Source organism: Notechis scutatus, chromosome 13, assembly GCF_049901735.1.
Source record: "Notechis scutatus isolate UNSWTSFEM ecotype Mainland chromosome 13, rNotScu1.2, whole genome shotgun sequence".
NCBI lineage: Eukaryota > Metazoa > Chordata > Lepidosauria > Squamata > Elapidae > Notechis > Notechis scutatus.
In genome coordinates, this window is record NC_142021.1 from 153,178 (window position 1) to 170,162 (window position 16,985).

At 57.7% G+C, this 16,985-nt stretch overlaps 1 protein-coding gene across 4 annotated transcripts in view; it reads left to right on the forward strand.

Moving 5' to 3' along the window:
* Positions 1-16,946, forward strand: part of TTC28 (tetratricopeptide repeat domain 28) — a 31,095-nt gene extending 14,149 nt beyond the window's left edge. For 2 of the 4 annotated variants that reach the window (XM_087942492.1, XM_026685534.2), the window contains 21 exons: positions 854-1,001; positions 1,183-1,455; positions 1,798-1,928; positions 2,826-3,333; positions 4,618-5,959; positions 6,179-6,702; positions 6,952-7,061; positions 7,146-7,275; positions 7,483-7,701; positions 7,931-8,093; positions 9,065-9,193; positions 9,893-10,046; positions 10,559-10,738; positions 11,183-11,903; positions 12,233-12,357; positions 12,461-12,692; positions 12,782-12,858; positions 13,063-13,086; positions 13,328-13,457; positions 13,641-13,748; positions 14,227-16,946. In XM_087942492.1, coding sequence (XP_087798618.1) covers positions 854-1,001; positions 1,183-1,455; positions 1,798-1,928; positions 2,826-3,333; positions 4,618-5,959; positions 6,179-6,702; positions 6,952-7,061; positions 7,146-7,275; positions 7,483-7,701; positions 7,931-8,093; positions 9,065-9,193; positions 9,893-10,046; positions 10,559-10,738; positions 11,183-11,903; positions 12,233-12,357; positions 12,461-12,692; positions 12,782-12,858; positions 13,063-13,086; positions 13,328-13,457; positions 13,641-13,748; positions 14,227-15,809 — 7,011 coding nt within the window. In that variant the 3' untranslated portion in view covers positions 15,810-16,946. The remainder of the gene's footprint in view (positions 1-853; positions 1,002-1,182; positions 1,456-1,797; positions 1,929-2,825; positions 3,334-4,617; positions 5,960-6,178; positions 6,703-6,951; positions 7,062-7,145; positions 7,276-7,482; positions 7,702-7,930; positions 8,094-9,064; positions 9,194-9,892; positions 10,047-10,558; positions 10,739-11,182; positions 11,904-12,232; positions 12,358-12,460; positions 12,693-12,781; positions 12,859-13,062; positions 13,087-13,327; positions 13,458-13,640; positions 13,749-14,226) is intronic. The other 2 variants (XM_087942490.1, XM_087942491.1) reach the window with 1 other exon arrangement.
* The last annotated feature ends 39 nt before the right edge of the window (positions 16,947-16,985 follow it).

Sequence of the window (16,985 nt, forward strand, 5' to 3'; positions counted from 1 at the left end):
TGCAAGCAGCAATTTGCACATTTCTCTCTTGTAAATTTTCTACATCCATTTATTTGTTTAGCCTGTCTTGGCACTTCAGCATGATGGTAGTTAAACAACTTGGTAGTCTGCCAGTCCTCTCCCATCAAATGTCTTCTTGCTGGCATGGGGGATGCCATGTAGAACTCACCATTCCCCAAAAGCAGATGAAAAGATTCATTTGGAAGCCTCAGTGAGTCCCAGGGGCTTTGGACCCAAGAGTTGCCCGGAGGGGAGAGGTGGCTGGTAGACTTCCCCTGACCTCCCTGGCATCAAAGCATCCAGCCTGGATGAGAAGCACGGGTGGTCTATAGCAGGGGTCCCCAACCGCCGGTCCGCGGACCGATACCGGGTCTGCGGAACAACTCTTACCGGGCCGCTGGTTGTTGGGCGCCGCCATCTTTTTGGTAAAAAGCTTCCGGTGAGCTTTTCCGGTAGAAAGCTCACCGAAGCACTTTTTCATCAAAAAGATGCGGCGCCAGCTCGTGAGCTTTTCCGGGTAGAAAGCCATTTCTACCCGAAAAAGCTCACCGAAGCGCTTAGCGCCCGCCATCTTTTGACGAAAAAGTGCTTCCGGTGAGGTCACCGAAGCACTTTTTCGTCAAAAAAGATGGCGGCGCCCAGTTGATGCCGGTACCTGGCCGCGGCGCCCAGCTGATGCCGGTACCGGGCCGTGGCAAGGCCAAAAAGGTTGGGGATCCCTGGTCTATAGGACAAGGTTGGAGCCCCAAGGCATGGGGCTTCGATCGTGCTGGCACAAGGGCGAGAGTCTCTTCCCAGGTGCCAGCACTGCCGCTTCAGGCGCCCCAGCTGACTTTTGCTCATGTTGTCACAGGCCTACTTCCGACAGGGGGTTGCCCTCCAGTACCTTGGGCGCCATGCCGACGCTTTGGCAGCCTTTGCCTCCGGCTTGGCCCAAGATCCCAAGAGCCTGCAGCTCCTGGTGGGCATGGTGGAAGCTGCCATGAAGTCTCCCATGCGAGGTAAGAGGAGGCTTTTTGGCCAGGGTGGAGGAGGGGCAGGGTTGGAAGGCCCACAAGACACCCTCTTGTTGCATGACTGCTCCCCTGACTTTGGAACATGGGCTATGCCGTGGGGGATTATGGGAACTGGATCACAGGTTCCCATCCCAGTGGTGTGAACTGGCCTCGGCTTTCTCTTCAGAGCCTCTCGAGCCAACGTACCAGCAGCTGCAGAGGATGAAGCTGGACAAGAGCCCCTTTGTGGTGGTTTCTGTGATTGGGCAGGAGCTGCTGACAGCTGGCCATCATGGGGCCTCCGTTGTGGTTCTGGAAGCGGCCTTGAAGATCGGCACCTGCAGCTTGAAACTGAGGGGCTCCGTCTTCTCTGCCCTGAGCAGTGCCTACTGGTCTCTGGGCAATGCCGAGAAGAGCTCGGGCTACATGCAGCAGGACTTGGACGTTGCCAAGACCTTAGGTAGCCACATGTTGTTGTGTGGGTGGGAGGTCTGATGGCTGGTGGCAGGTTTACATGGTTCCCTTTCTCCCAGGATGTTCAGGTATCTCCGGGCATTGCCACAATGATTGCTTTCTGGGCATTAGGAAGTAATGTCCAGGGGTCATCTGCAGCATTGTAGTGGACACTCTGGGTCTGCCAGGACAAGCAAAGGGGCTCGGGTATAAAAGGAAAGACCATTGGGGATGTAGGTGGTGGCACCCCTTCTTGTTGCTCCAGGCTGCACCAGGGGATGGGGTTTACCGGGCATCCTCCTGAAGGGGCCTTCCAGCTCACCCTCGGCTTTGTTTGCTTCTCCTGCAGGTGACCAGATAGGTGAATGCCGCGCTCATGGCAATCTGGGCTCTGCTTTCTTCTCCAAGGGAAATTACCGGGAGGCCTTGACTAATCACAGACATCAGCTGGTGCTTGCCATGAAGCTCAAGGACAGAGAGGTAGGAGAGGAGGGCAGGGGAGGGGGAGATCTCTTTGTGGTGAAAAAGGCTGAGGCAGCACCCACTTGGAATGCCAAATCTACACCAGGCTTGGTGAAGGCAGCCTGGCAGAAGAGATCAGGTAGCCTTGGCACCTGCTGGCCAGAAATCCTACAGCAGTGCCAGTCCTGACATGGGTGCTGGGAAGACAACAAGGCGCTGGTTAACAAGCTACCCTGTGCAGAGCTGTCTCTTGCGCAGAGGCGCTGAGCAGTGTGGTCTCCTTGGCAAGGATTAAGATCAAGGTTTGTGGTTAGCATCTTTGGCTCACTGGCGAAGCAGGGTTCTGCCCAATCATTCCATCTTTCCATTTATAATCTCTCTGGGTTTACAATTAAGATCTATTGTCAACACACAGCTTTGTTGTGCCAAACCCTTTGGGGAAGCTGCAGTGGGATACAAGGTGCCCCATTCCAGCAGCCCCCCAATTGCCCAGTTCTTGCAAATGAGGAAAAAAGCCCAGCGTGTTCCTTGAGGGGGGGGGTTCCATCTGGGGACACAACCTGCCTCTCACGTGGCTCTGCAACGGCTTTGCCCAGAAGGCTTGTCTGATTACCTCTGGGGTGGTGCTTGCATGGGCTGCGAGCCAAGACCAAATCAGGAGATTTAGCCCAGAAACAGATGCTGGGAGTGGGGAGGGCCTGTCGGGGCTCAAGCAAACATGGCACGTCTGTTCCACGAACTGTTGCGTGTGGGTGGGCCAGAGCAGCAGACACACAACCGGTTCGGTGTCTGCTGCTCTTCAGAGCTACCGGTTCTATAGAACTGGGCCAAACCGGTTAGCATCCCACCCCTGGGCGTTAGGGTGTGCCTTGAGGGCTGTCACCACCTTCTGCAGCTCTTGACTCTTCCCTGCAGGCTGCTTCCTCCGCCCTCAGCAGCCTTGGCCACGTCTACACTGCCATCGGGGACTACCCCAACGCCTTGGCCAGCCACAAGCAGTGTGTCCTTCTAGCCAAGCAAGGCAAAGAGGAGCTCTCTGAAGCGCGGGAACTGGGCAACATGGGAGCTGTCTACATCGCCATGGGTGACTTCGAGAACGCGGTGCAGTGCCACGAGCAGCACCTGAGCATTGCCAAGGCTCTCGGCAACAAGCGGGAGGAGGCCCGGGCCTACAGCAACCTGGGCAGCGCCTACCACTATCACCGCAACTTTGACAAGGCCATGTCTTATCACAACCATGTTCTGGAGCTTGCCCAGGAGCTGGAGGAGAAGCCTATTGAGATGCGAGCGTATGCCGGGCTCGGTCACGCAGCCCGCTGCATGCAGGATCTGGAGCGGGCCAAACAGTATCACGAGGAGCAGCTGCACATCGCCAAGAGCCTGCAGGATCGAGCTGCAGAGGGCCGGGCCTCTTCCAATCTAGGTGAGGGGATCCTTTCCTGGGCTACACCCTCAGTGCCAGAGCGTGAGCCCTGTGAGCCCTGATGCTCAGGCAGGCAGCTGACCGAGCCTGGCACAGGATGAGCGGTCTTCAGACAGAGCTGTGCAGCAGTCAGCCATGGCTCAGCCCCCTGCTCCCTTCCCCCAATCCCCCAAGCTTACCCTCGTCAGTTTGGAGAAGAAATTCCCTCGGCTAGGATTTAAACTCCAAACTACCTGCCAGGCTGCTCTTGGTCCCACTCCTTCCCTTGGCTGAAACAGTAGTAGAGAGGGTGCCAGCCCACAAACCAGGCAGACAGCTCAGGCAAGGGCTCGAGGCTGGGAATCTGTGGGGACCTGTGCGGGTACGCCCACAAAGCACCATGGCAACTTCGGGGGGACCCCAGGACTCGGCTTGGGAGAGACTCAGGGCTGAAGTTACACCATGCCAGATGGCAGCAGGAACTTCTCTTGAGAAAACTGAGGCTGAAAGCGCAGAACAAGCCGGACAGGTGCATTTCTGGAGAGGCTGCAGGTTCTTTGCTGGTTTTCATTCCTGACGTCAATTCAGGCCCTGTGTTTATGCCAGGAACGAAAGCCAGCAAAGGACCTGCAGCCTCCTTCAAAAACCATTTCCTCTCCAGCTGCCTCTACAGGACAGGGAGGGGCATGGGGGGGAGGCAATCCTTTTGCACATGCTCTATGATAGTGGGTGCACCTGCCCAAGGAGCAGTGCTGCTTTTCTGATGCTCAGGTGTGTGCGCATGTGTGCCTGCCTGTGCTCTGTAAGACCAGAAGCCAGGCAGGGTTAGGCAGGCCAAGGAGCAGGAACCCCCTCCCCACTTCATTCAAGCCCAGGACACCACTTTCGGCCTGGCTGTTGCAGTGGCTTTGCCTGGTTCCCTGTGCACACAGATGTGATCCCAAATTCCTGTCGGTCCCAAGATGATGGTTCTGGTGAACTAGTTGTTTGCTTGCCTCCTGCTCTGCATCCAGAGACTGCCTGTACTACCGGCAGAGACCAAACCACTCTTGATCTCTCTTGGCCCAGAGAGGAAAGTGGGGGGCACGGGCTGGGGCTGGTTGAACCTCTTCTAACTGCCAAGAGGCATGCAGGGCAACCAGCTGCCAAGTCATTATACTGGGGGTCTTGCAGGTCGGGTGCAGGAGATTCCCAGCTGGGCTGTGTCTTCCTCCTGTGCTGGCAGAGTCCCACTTTCTCAGCTGCCTCCTGGCCTGCGCTGGTGTGGGCTCTGGGACAGAGGCAGCCATTTGCTGTTCCTTGCAGGGATCATCCACCAGATAAAGGGGGACTACGAGATGGCCCTGAAACTGCACAAGGGGCACCTCTCCATTGCCCAGGAGCTGAATGACTACGCAGCCCAAGGGAGGGCCTACGGCAACATGGGCAATGCCTACAACGCTCTGGGCACGTTTGACTATGCTGTCAAGTACCACCGTCAGGAGCTGCAGATCTCCATGGAGGTGAACGATCGGGCCTCCCAGGCCTCCACTCATGGCAACCTGGCTGTAGCCTATCAAGCGCTGGGGGCCCATGACCGGGCACTCCAGCACTACCAGAACCACCTGAACATTGCCCGGGAGCTGCGGGATGTCCAGAGTGAGGCCAGGGCTCTGGGCAACCTGGGGAACTTCCACTGCTCCCGGGGAGAGTTCACCCAGGCAGCCCCGTACTACGAGCAATACCTGCAACTCTCCCCGGAGCTGCAGGATATGGAGAGCGAAGGCAAAATCTGCCACAACCTGGGCTATGCCCAGTACTGCCTGGGCAACTACGAGGAAGCCGTGAAGTACTACGAGCAAGACCTGGCACTGGCCAAGGACTTGCACGACAAGCTCAGCCAGGCCAAGGCCTACTGCAACCTGGGCCTGGCCTTCAAGGCCCTGGGCCGCTTCTCTGAAGCAGAGGAGTGCCAGAAGTATCTGCTGTCCCTCGCCCAGTCCCTCAGTAACCCTCAGGCCAAGTTCCGAGCCCTGGGCAACCTGGGGGACATTGCCATCTGCAAGAGAGACGTGGGCAGCGCCGTCAAGCTCTACGAGCAGCAGCTGAGCCTCGCTCATCAGGCCGCAGACAGGAAGCTGGAGGCGAGCGCCTACGCAGCTCTCGGCTCAGCCTACCGTCTGCTGCAGAAGTACGACAAGGCGCTGGGCTACCATACGCAGGAACTGGAGGTGCATCAAGAGCTGGGCGAGATGCTGGGAGAATGCCGGGCACACGGGCACCTGGCGGCAGTCTACATGGCCTTGGGCAAGTACACCATGGCCTTCAAGGGTTACCAGGAGCAGCTGGAGGTGGGCCAGAAGCTGAAGGATCCTGGCATCGAAGCCCAGGTCTATGGCAATATGGGCATCACCAAAATGAACATGAATGCCACAGAGGCGGCCATTGGCTTCTTTGAGCAACAGCTGGCCACCCTGCAGCAGCTGAGCGGGAGCGAGGCCGTGCTGGACAGAGGCCGAGCCTTTGGCAATTTGGGTGACTGCTATGAAGCCCTGGGCGACTACGAGGAAGCCATCAAGTATTACGACCAGTACCTCTCTGTGGCCCAAAGCCTCAGCCGCATGCAGGACCAGGTGAAGGCCTATCGGGGCCTAGGCAGCGGGCACAGGTGAGGGGTTCTCATGAACACGCTGGGAGCAGAGGAAGGGGGCAGTTTACTTGGGGAGAGAGATGAGGTTGCAGAGCCGGATCTATTGATCTTGCTGTGCCCCACTGCTAGGCTTGGCTAGCCCGGGCATGCAGGACGAGCAGCTGTTGCTATGACGGGCAGCTCTCTCATTGGGGGTGGGGGGCAAAGAAGGGTAACTCTGGCATTGCCTTCCCATAGGGCAATGGGCAACCTACAACAGGCCCTGGTTTGCTTCGAGAAAAGGCTTGTGGTGGCCCATGAGCTTGGAGACGCCTTTGATAAAGCCCAGGCATATGGAGAACTGGGCACTCTGCACAGCCAGCTGGGCAATTTCGAACAGGCTATCTCCTGTCTCGAGCGCCAGTTGGGCATTGCGCGGGACATGAAGGACCAGACCCTGGAGGGCAACGCAGCTTGTGGCTTGGGCAGCGTCTATCAGCAAATGGCAGAATACGACACGGCCCTTCAGTACCACCAGATGGACCTCAGGATTGCAGAGGAAACTAACAATCCAGCTTGCCAAGGCCGGGCATACGGCAACCTAGGCCTCACCTACGAGTCGCTGGGAACTTACGAGAGAGCGGTGGTCTACCAGGAGCAGCACCTCAGCATCGCAGCCCAGTTGAATGACCTGGCGGCCAAAACTGCCTCCTACAGTAGCCTGGGCAGGACGCACCACGCCTTGCAGAACTATCCCCAGGCGGTGATGTACCTGCAGGAAGGTCAGTAGCCATGCAAGGCCTGCAGCCAATACACACCCAAGGCAGGATGTGGCTCCCAGGGGAAATGCCTCTCCTTGGGCGGGGGAGCTCTCCTTTGGTCAGCCTGGGGGGAGCAAAGCCGGCGTTCTCCTCAGCCACGTTATGGGAAAGGCTGGTAAAGAAAGGAGGGGAATCTGGTGGCAAACCAGAGCGCAGCAAGAGGCTGGTGGGCCCTCAGATTCCCCTCCCCCCCCCACCTTTCTCCCACAGGGCTGAGGCTGGCTGAGCAGCTGGGGCGCAGGGAGGACGAAGCCAGGATCCGTCACGGCTTGGGCCTTTCGCTTTGGGCGAGTGGAAACTTGGAGGAGGCTCAGCATCAGGTGGGCAATGGGCACCTACAGGGACTCCACCTTTCTTGGCTGAGCAGCAAAGACTGACCCCCCAGGCGTTGCTTCCTCTCGCAGCTCTACCGGGCTTCAGCCCTCTTTGAGACCATCCGGCACGAAGTGCGGCTGAGCACTGACTACAAGCTCTCGCTGTTTGACCTGCAGACCTCTTCCTACCAAGCCCTGCAACGGGTGCTGGTCACGCTGGGTAAGAAGAGAAGGGCGGGTTTTGTGGGAGAGCAAGGGCACATGCTCGGGACTGTTACGGGTCATCAGTCTTGCTTGCAAAACCATTGGCCTAAAGGGTGGGGGGAAGAGGCAAAATCAGCGGGTGCCTGAGAAGCGGCTGGTCTGTAGCTCCCTACCCCTTCCTGGGCCACAACTGAAATATCACTGGGGGGGGGGGCTTTTGCAGGCCATCACGATGAAGCGTTAGCAGTGGCCGAGAGAGGTCGGACGAGAGCCTTTGCTGACCTGCTGGTGGAGCGTCAGACTGGGCAGCAGGATTCTGACCCTTACTCCCCTGTGACGGTGGATCAGGTCTTGGAGACCGTGAATGGCCAGAGGGGACTGGTCCTCTACTTCTCACTGGCAGCGGGATACATGTACAGCTGGCTCTTGGCTCCTGGGGCAGGTAGAAAAGGGGGCTGGGTGCACGCTGCTCCTGGGAGGGGGCCATGCTGCTCTTCCCACTCCGGCTCCTCCAGTGGCTAAGAAGAGTCTGGCTCCTGGCTGGATGGGATGGGATGGGAGTGTCTCTCCAACCACCTTCTGTTTTGCCCGGCAACATTTGCTGCGCTGGGGAGCCCATCAGGATTCTGCCCGTCAAGTCTCCCTGCAGTCGGTCTGCTCTCTGCTTTTAGGGATCCTGAAGTTCCACGAATGCTACCTGGGTGAGGGCCCAGCTGGGCCCTCGGGAGACTTGCCCGACAGGAGCTCCGGTCTGCATACACTCGCCAGCTCAGCGCTAGAGCAGCTCAGCTCCAGCATACGAGAAGCCCTGGGGGTGGATCCCCCTTTTGTGAGGTGAGTGCCTATCCCTCCTGCAGGTGCGTGTGGGGTCAGAGTGGGATTCCTATCACAGCACCTCAACTCCCCCAACCTAGGGCTAGGCCTGGTTTGTGCGCGCTAGAGGTGGGAAGTCAGATTCCTTGAGCAGTGGAGATGCCTGGGGCAGAGGGTGAGATTCAGGGGCAGCTGATGAATTAAAGCCTGTCCCCAACAGTAGTGTCCATTCAGTCCAGTGCAGAGGCTGGTTTCCTAGCAGCATTTGGTCCACTTCCGCCAAGGGCCTGTCTGCTCACTTCTATATGCATTGGGAGCAAGGCTGCCTCCTTCACCCTCCTGGTTGGGGCTCTGGGCACAGCTGCCCCTGAAGCCCCGCTCAAAGGACAGGGCCGGAGGAACCGGTGCAGGGTGAAACAGCCTCTAATGGACTGTCTAAGGAGGGTCTCGGTCATCCAGGTCAGGGTTGTCCCAATGGGCTTTTTTCAAGAGGCCACTGGACTTTCTGTTTTTTCTTTGAAGATGTTTCGTTTTTCATCCAAGAAGCTTCTTCAGCTCTGAAGGAGGAGAGTGGAAGAAGCTTCTTGGATGAGAAGCGAACAGTCTTCAAAGAAAAACCAGGAAGTCCAGTGGCCTCTTGAAAAAAAGCTCTTTGGGGACCTCCGATGGACTAGAAGCAGATTCTGAATGGAAAGGGTCTTGTTCAGACAGGGAAGATTCCTGTCCCAGGGCGCTGGCAGGGAGACCCAGGCGGTTGATGCCCGTGCTTGTAGTCCCAGCAGGGACCGTCCAGATGTGGCTCTCGGGAGCTGCATCTTCCTGCTGTCTTCTTGGAACCTTCAAGGGGAAGGGCAGAGTTTGGCAGTGATCTCTTTGGCTATTGTTGGCTTACTGTGGATGATCAGCAGAGACAGGTTGCCGTGAAGCCCCCGCCCCATGGCTGGGTCCAGCGTGACCCCTTGGCTTCCACCGAGCTCTCCTCCCTTTGCCAGCAGCGAGACGGAAAGCGAAGCAGGAGACCTGATGGACCAGCCCCCAGAGGAGATGAGTGGCAAGCTGAACTCCTCCAATGACCCCACTGGCTTCCTGAGGATGGTGAGCAGGAACAACCTCTTCAACAGGTGAGCTCTACGTGGCTGAACATTGTCAGGTCACAGGGCTGTGGAGGCTGCAGATGAGGAGGGAGGGCCGCAAAGCAAGAGCTGGTTCCCCGGAGGCATTGCAACAGCCTCCCAGGGGAACTGTGAGTCTCCTCTGGGAATGGGCGAAGCCCGATGCCTGCAGGAAAGAGGGAAGGTGCCCAGCTCCTGCAATGGGAGAGCCCCACCTGGACCATCTAATCAGGATGGAGATGGTGGGGTTCCAGAAGGTTACTGGCGTAAGGCAGCTAACCCAAAGCAGCAGGGGAGATGTGGGGGAGGGGGGCGGAAGGTAGGCAGGCAAGGCTGGGGCAGCCTCCATTCCCGCCTGACTTGGGAGAATCACCAACGCTCCAAGGAGGCTGCAGTGTTGGCACTGCTGAGGGTGCCACTGCCTCCACCCAGCAAACCTGATGACCAGCCTTGTGAGCTGAATGAATCTGATGGATCCCACTGAGGAGGACAGGGGGATGGATTTCATCCCAGGCTTTGGTAGCTGCACTTGCAGAACCCGAGTTGCAGGCCAATTGTTGGGGGGAGGGGCTGGCAACGGGAGACAAAAGCAAGCCCCAACAGAGGTGGGCAGATTGCTGGGTCAGTGACATCACGCCAGGCTCTTTCATGGTGGGGAGGTCCTCCTCAGCCTCCCCCCCCTCCGCCTGATGCCGTCTGTCACCACAGGAGCTGCCAGAGCACCAGCAGCCTCTTTGCTGGCTCTGCACCCTCTACAGCGAAGGAGGAGGGCCTCACATCCTCCCTACCTCGATGGCCTGACTCCTCCAGCAAGTCGCCTCTCCGTGTCCTCTATGACATGCTGATTGGACCACTGGAAGGGGTGAGCTGGGGCCCAGATGGTGAACCCCAGATGGGCCCTGAGGAGCTTGGGGTTTTCCCATGGAGCAGCCAGATGGGCAGGCCCAGGAAGAGCAGCCCCCGCTGGGACTAAGGAGGAAGGAGAGCTGCAGAAGCAGGGAGGGCTCCTTCAGGAAGGAGCAGATTTAGGGCTCTGAAACTCGGAGACTTTTCCCAGCCACTTGTCCTGTCCCCTCCTGGGCTGACGGAGGAAAGGAGGCGCTTCTGGGTTGCTGCAGCTCTTGTGACAGCTTGGACCCGCCGTGCCATTCCTGTTCCGCCTCACAGGAAGGGAAGCCCCTTTGCAGCCACAGGAAGCGCAGGGTGAGATTTTGGGGATCAGCCCCAACGAAGAGTCAAAGCAGCTGGTGAGCGAGGACACGGAGGACGTAGCAGTGGCTCAGATGCAGTTGTGGGGGTGGAGCCCCACATATGAAGGGGGGTTTTCCTGACCAGAAGCCCAAGCATGCTCATGCCGCTTTTCTCCCTTTACAGGGCCTGATGCACTCCAGTGGCCCAGTGGGGCGTCACCGGCAGCTGGTCCTTGTCTTGGAGGGAGAGCTGTACCTCATCCCATTCGCTCTTCTCAAGGGCAGCTCATCCAATGAGTATCTATACGAACGCTTCAGCCTTATTGCCGTGCCCTCCATCCAAGCCCTGAGTGCCAGTGCCAAGGTGGGTAGGGTGGGGCTTGTGCTCCAAGGGTGACAGCCAGGAATATCCCATTCCGATACAAGCTCCCTTGGTTCTTCCCCTGCCTCTTCTGCCAGGCTGGGCTGCCCAGCAGCCACTGCTCCAAAGGGGGAGCCAAAGCACTGAGCAGGGACCCTTTCCTTTGCTCTTCCTTCCCCTGATGGCTCTCGAGATGCTGTGTCTTACCTGCCTGGAAAGATGGGGCTTCCAAGCAGAGCACTTCCTCAAACCTGGGCACAGAGCTCAGGAGAGGCACAGGCAGGGCGGACAAACGTTTTGCTTCCTTCCAAGGGCAAAAGGTAAGTTCTTTGGAAGGTGGCTACACATCATCGGGGGATTCTCGTAACAGTGGCTGGTAGGTAAAGATAGAAGTGGCATTGCTGTCAGTGTTGCTGCTCTTCCCACTGAAGTGGAGTTCTCTTCCAGGGCCAGGCCAAGAAGAACGCCTCAGCTTATGGCAGCTCCTCTTCCACGGCCGCTGTCATTGGCAACCCGAAGTTGCCGTCCTCCGTGATGGACCGCTGGCTGTGGGGTCCCATGCCCTCTGCGGAAGAGGAGGCCTATGCGGTATCAGAACTGCTTGGCTGCCAGGCACTGGTGGGCAGTGCAGCCACCAAGGAGACGGTGATGAGTGCCCTGGCACAGGCTGAATGTGTGCATTTTGCTACGCACATCTCTTGGAAGCTGGCTGCCCTGGTTCTGGCGCCCAATGCCGAGAGCACGCCCTCCAGTCAGAAGGGGTCCTTTGGAAACTCTTACATGATCCCAGAGTCTTTGCACATGCAGGATGATGCAAGTGATGTGGGGAGCATCTCGGACTGCCCCCCGCTGCAGGAGTTTCTGCTCACAGCAGCCGACGTGCTGGAACTTCGCTTGCCAGTCAAGCTGGTATTCCTGGGTTCCTACCAGGAAGCTAACAGCAAGGTCACAGCAGATGGGCTGGTAGGGCTGACACGGGCCTTCCTGGCTGCCGGTGCCCTTTGTGTCCTGGTCTCCTTATGGCCAGTTCCAGGGGCAGCATCCAAGGTCTTTGTGCACACCTTCTACTCTGCGCTGCTGAATGGGCTGAAGGCCAGCGCTGCGCTCGGCGAGGCGATGAAGAGGCTGCAGAGCAGCACACTGTTTTCCCACCCCTCCAACTGGGCAGGTGAGGAAGGGCTCCTTGGAGAGCTCGTGGAGAGCCAGTCACAGTCCTGTGGGGGAGGCAACTGCTACTCTGTCCGCTGGGGGCTTAGGAGTCGGGGGAGAGACGGGTTGCAGTGGCTTTGCCGCTGTAACTCTATGTGCCTAAAAAGGCTGCCTTGTTTGCTACGAGGTGCCTCGGAGCAAGAAGAGGTACAACAAAGGTACTCAGAAATGTGAAGCTGTGCAGGGAATGAGGGCAGCCAAACAGAACAGGCAGAGCTCATTGACCTGGTGAGGCCTGTGCCGGTGTCCAAGAGCGTGTGCCTCGAGGCTCCTGTTTCTGCTCCGCAGGCTTTGTACTGATCGGCAGCGACGTGAAATTCAACAGTGCTTCTTCCCTGGTTGGGCAAGCCTTGACTGACATCCTCCAGTACCCGGAACGAGCACGAGATGCTTTGCGGGTCCTGCTGCATCTGGTGAGGAGCATCAGGGACTCGGCAGTCTGTTGCCTGAGGCCGCTGGGGTGCCCTAGAAGTGCCTCGAGTGCCCAGGCAGCTCACCCCCTCTCCTCCCTCTTAGGTGGAGAAGTCCTTGCAGCGCATCCACAGTGGGCAGCACAACTCCATGTACACCTCTCAGCAGAGTGTAGAGAATAAAGTTGGTGGCATCCCTGGCTGGCAGGCCCTGCTGACAGCCGTGGGCTTCCGGCTGGACCCTCCAGCCAGTGGGCTTCCAGCCGCTGTCTTCTTCCCCACAGCGGACCCCGGGGACAGACTGCAGCAGTGCAGCAGCACCATCCAGTCTTTGCTTGGTGAGTAAACACTGGTGGGTCCCTTGAGGGAACCTTGGCAACCTGGGCTGCAGCGACTAAGTCCTCCAAGTTCTGCCTCCTCCTTGTAGGTTTGCCAAATGCTGCCTTGCAGGCCCTCTGCAAGCTGATCACCACCTCTGAAACAGGAGAGCAGCTGATTAGCCAGGCAAGTATTGGCCTGCCTTCATGGCAGTGGGGCAGGCTGCCTCTGGAGGTCCTGGCTCCAGGGCACCTGAGCCAACGCTTTGCTCTCCCCCTCTTGCTGCTCCAAAGCATCGAGCTGCTGCCCTGCATTCCAGCCTAGCTCTAAACATTTCTCTCTCTCTCTTCCACCCCCCTCCTGCCTGCCTGCCCTTTCTACTCCCCAAAGGCTGTTAAAAATATGGTGGGAATGGTGAGTACAGGATTCCCCGAATCCTCTGGGCTGACGAGGAGAGGGACAGGGGGCGATGAACCCCCTTCCCTGCTTCAGCAGACGGGCAGGGCTGGCTTGGTGGGGTTTCCTCCTTTCTTCTGCTGTGACTGTTTTGCTTTTGCGCCCCCTTTTCCTTCCTGGTATTTTCCTGGGGCAAACCTTGGCAGGAGGAAAGGGCAGAAGGGCTGGGACCAACTGACTGGCAACTCCTTCTCCTCAGCTCCATCAGGTTTTGGTGCAGCTCCAGGTTGGAGAGAAGGAGCAAGATTTTGCACTGACCCCAATTCAAGTCTCCATCAGTGTTCAGCTTTGGCGGTTGCCTGGCTGCCATGAGTTCCTGGCAGCTCTTGGTAGGCAGACGTTTCTGGCAAGACAGGGAATTCCCTGCGGGGAACAGGGCTGGTCTTCTTGGGCTCCCCAAGAGGCTTCCACAGCTTGTGCTGGACTGGAGACGGGCAGAGGGTCTGCATTGAGTGGGAAAGAATCTGAGCATCTCGCAGGGGGCTCATTAGGCTGTCCTTTGCTGCTTGCAGGGTTTGATCTGTGCGAGGTCGGGCAGGAGGAAGTGATTCTGAAGACAGGCAAACAGGCCAGCCGCCGGACGATGCATTTTGCACTCCAGACTCTGCTGGCTCTTTTTGGTGAGACTCTTTCTAAGGTGATGGCGGGGAGCTTTGGGGGGGGGTGGGAAGCAGCTTATTTTCAGAGCTCCCTGGACTGGGAAGAATCACTAGGACAGAACGATGGCAGAGCCATGGTCTGGCCATGTCACTTGGCTGTTGCTGGGCTTCTGGCTTCCGCAAGCAGTACAACATACTGGTGTAGGCTTTCACAGCTGGTATCTGAAAATCTGCAACCATAGTCACCAAATCCTGAAGCCCAACACTACCCAGGGCAACCATACTCTGGTGCACAAGAACAGATGATGCCACTTACCACAGTCACAGGGAGGGGGAAGAGTTTAAAAAAGGTGAGGTTCTAGTGAAGAGCCGTCTGAGAGAAGGCAGACAATCTTGGAGTGTGTGTGAAGCCCTCACCTCTTGTAAATGGGAGGATCTTAAACCCGAGTTCCCCAGTTGTGCTGCTTTAGAATTAATTTGCTGTCCCATTCCTCTCTAGATTCCACAGAACTTCCCAAACGTCTGAGCTTGGACAGCTCCTCCTCGCTTGAATCTCTGGCCTCAGCCCAATCCATCTCCAATCCTGGGCCACTCCCTGGCCATAATCCCCCCTTCTCTCCTACGGGTCCAGACAGCCTGGCCTCAGATGCCATCTCAGTCTACAGCCTGAGCTCCATTGCTTCTTCCATTAGCTTCGTCTCCAAACCTGAGGCCACATCTGAGGTAGGCGGCTCCAGGGGGCACCAAGACTCTGAGAGGTCTAAAGCTATTTATCCCCAGAGGGCCACCTTCCTACAGAGTAATTTTTCAACACAAGCCAAAGCTGGCCCCAGCAAAGATGAAGAAGAGTACGAAGGGTTCTCCATTGTGAGCAATGAGCCTCTGGCAGTATACCAGGAGAGCCCAGGCATGTTTTCCACAGACCAGAGCCTCTCCCAGGCTGAAGAAGTCAGAGACTCTGTTAACCTCAAGCACAGTATCAGTTCTCCAAACTCCCCAGGCAAAATGATGCTCATTCCCAGCCCAAACTCCCCTTTCCAGAAGGTTGGGAAACGAACAGGTTCAGATGTAGGTGAATCAGATCATTCCAGTACCGAAACAGATAGCACTGTCAAATCCCAAGAGGAAGGGAATGGCCCAAATTTGGATCCTCAGGAGCTGGCCCAGAAGATCCTGCAAGAAACCCAGAGTCACCTCCTCGCTGTGGAGCACCTCCAGCGTGCCGGCAGCCGACACTATCCCCACCAACTTGGCCGAAGCAGCAGCTTGGATGAAGGGCCTGCCTCACCTTCTAGGGTCACCACCTTCCGGTCCTCAGAGACCAGTGCCTTTAGCAGGCCACTGTGCTCCAGCATCAAAAGTCAGCCTTCTCCTACCCCAGTGAGGCCTGAGCTCCTCCTTAGGAGTTCCTCCCTGCGAACATCCAGTTCTGGAGACAACAGCCCTTCTCCCTCCGAGATGTCCACCAAGGAAAATGCTAGGCAGCTTTCCCTCAGCCTGGACTCTTGTGGGCCTGTGGCAGATCAGCCAGTCTTCAGGCTGAAGTATCCCAGCTCTCCATACAGTGCCCATATATCCAGGTCTCCACAGAACATCTCCCCAAGCTCAGGGCATCGATCCCCAGGGGACAGCGCTCCCTCCCCAGCCCTTTCCTATTCCTCTGCCAGCTCAGCCCGTTCCAGCCCCGCCAACCCACCTGCCCTAGACAAACTCAAGATGGCGGCCATCGATGGAAAGGTGCAGGCCATTCACAATCTGAAGATGTTCTGGCAAAATGTCCCCCAGCAACCCCCCGGACCCATGAGGAGCTCCCACAGCTCTTCTGGGAAGGCCTCCAAGCGAGATGTGCTGAGCCTGCTGAACCTGTCTCCCCGGCGTAGCAAAGAGGAAGCCACCGACAAACTGGAGCTGAAGGACTTGTCTGCTCCCTGTGCTCTTTTGCAGAAGAACTCTCCCAATGGGCGTAGACCTCCAGCTGACTCCAGCAGCACTCTAGAGTCCAGCTATCCCATACGGCTACCTTCTGGCAATGGCTACAAGTTTTTATCACCAGGAAGGTTCTTCCCTTCGTCGAAATGCTGAATCTCAAGTGGCTCATTTTTTTGTTTACCTGAGTGGAGTTTCTGGGCCTTTTTTCCTGTTCACCAGCTTGAAAGATGCAGTACAGTAGGAAGCAGATTGAGGAACTTGAGCCCAGTGAGATGGATTTGAGCCTATGGATCTTACTTAGTGACAGCCAGCCCTTTGCTGTCTTCTTGGCTGCCACTATGTGGGGCTGGGTGGGGGAAGGGCAGCAATTCTAGGCAGCGCACAATTTTTTGTGTTGAAATACAAGCCATTTTGTCAGTGCTTCCAGGAAGGGTTGGGAGAAGGCTTCATGTTGACAGCAGCTGGCTGAGAAACAAAGTATAAGGTCACACGGAGAAGGACACGGCTGCTTTTATCTCAAGGGCCAACCCAGAGGCTCTCCTGGCTGTGCCAGACAGACCTCCTTGTGGCAGGACAGGAACCCGCGGCCGGCTCCGTGCGGTGCCAATCTCCAAGTGACTGGGAACTGGCCATGCCACGGGTCATCCGCTCAAGGCCTGCTGCACCAGAGGCCACCTTTCCTTCTCCCAGCTTCTCCCTATGTTGTCGGCCTGTCGGTCTCTTCCCGTTTAAATTTTGTGTCCTGTGAAGTGGGGAAGGGGGGGGGTGTCTTTCTCTCCCATGTCTGGATCTTTCCTTAGTTTGCATGCAGCCGGGCCTCGAGCGCGGCCCCTTCCCAGCACAAGGCGGGCCCCGTTTCCTTTCTAGGCTGAAGGCGCGCTTCGGGGTGCGGCGAGAGCCCGTGGCTGGGGAGGCCCCGCTCGCCTCGAGGCCAGGGAAGGAGAAGACCGCCGCGGCCTTTATACCCACGTCTGCCACCGCAGCCGTGCCGGGTTCCCGCTCGGACGGCCCCTTCGACTCTATGCAAAGCCGCTCCGGGCGGGCCTCCGTGACGGTGCTTCGAAGGCTCCCGGGCCCCGTCCGTCCACGCCGGGAGGCAGCGCCGCCTTTCGGCCGTGCTTGGCCCGACGGACTTTTTTTGTAGTCACGCCTCCGTTTCCGGGCGGCGTTGCGCGTTTTGTATTCCGAGTCCGCCTGTACAGAGGAGTCCCTATTTTTATGGCACTTGCTGAGGCCTCCTGGCCGCCCTTTGTGGTTCCCGTCTCTTATTAAAGCATGAGCTTCTCTCTCTCTCTCGCCTCCTGTTTTCCGGGGGGAGGGGTCAGCGCC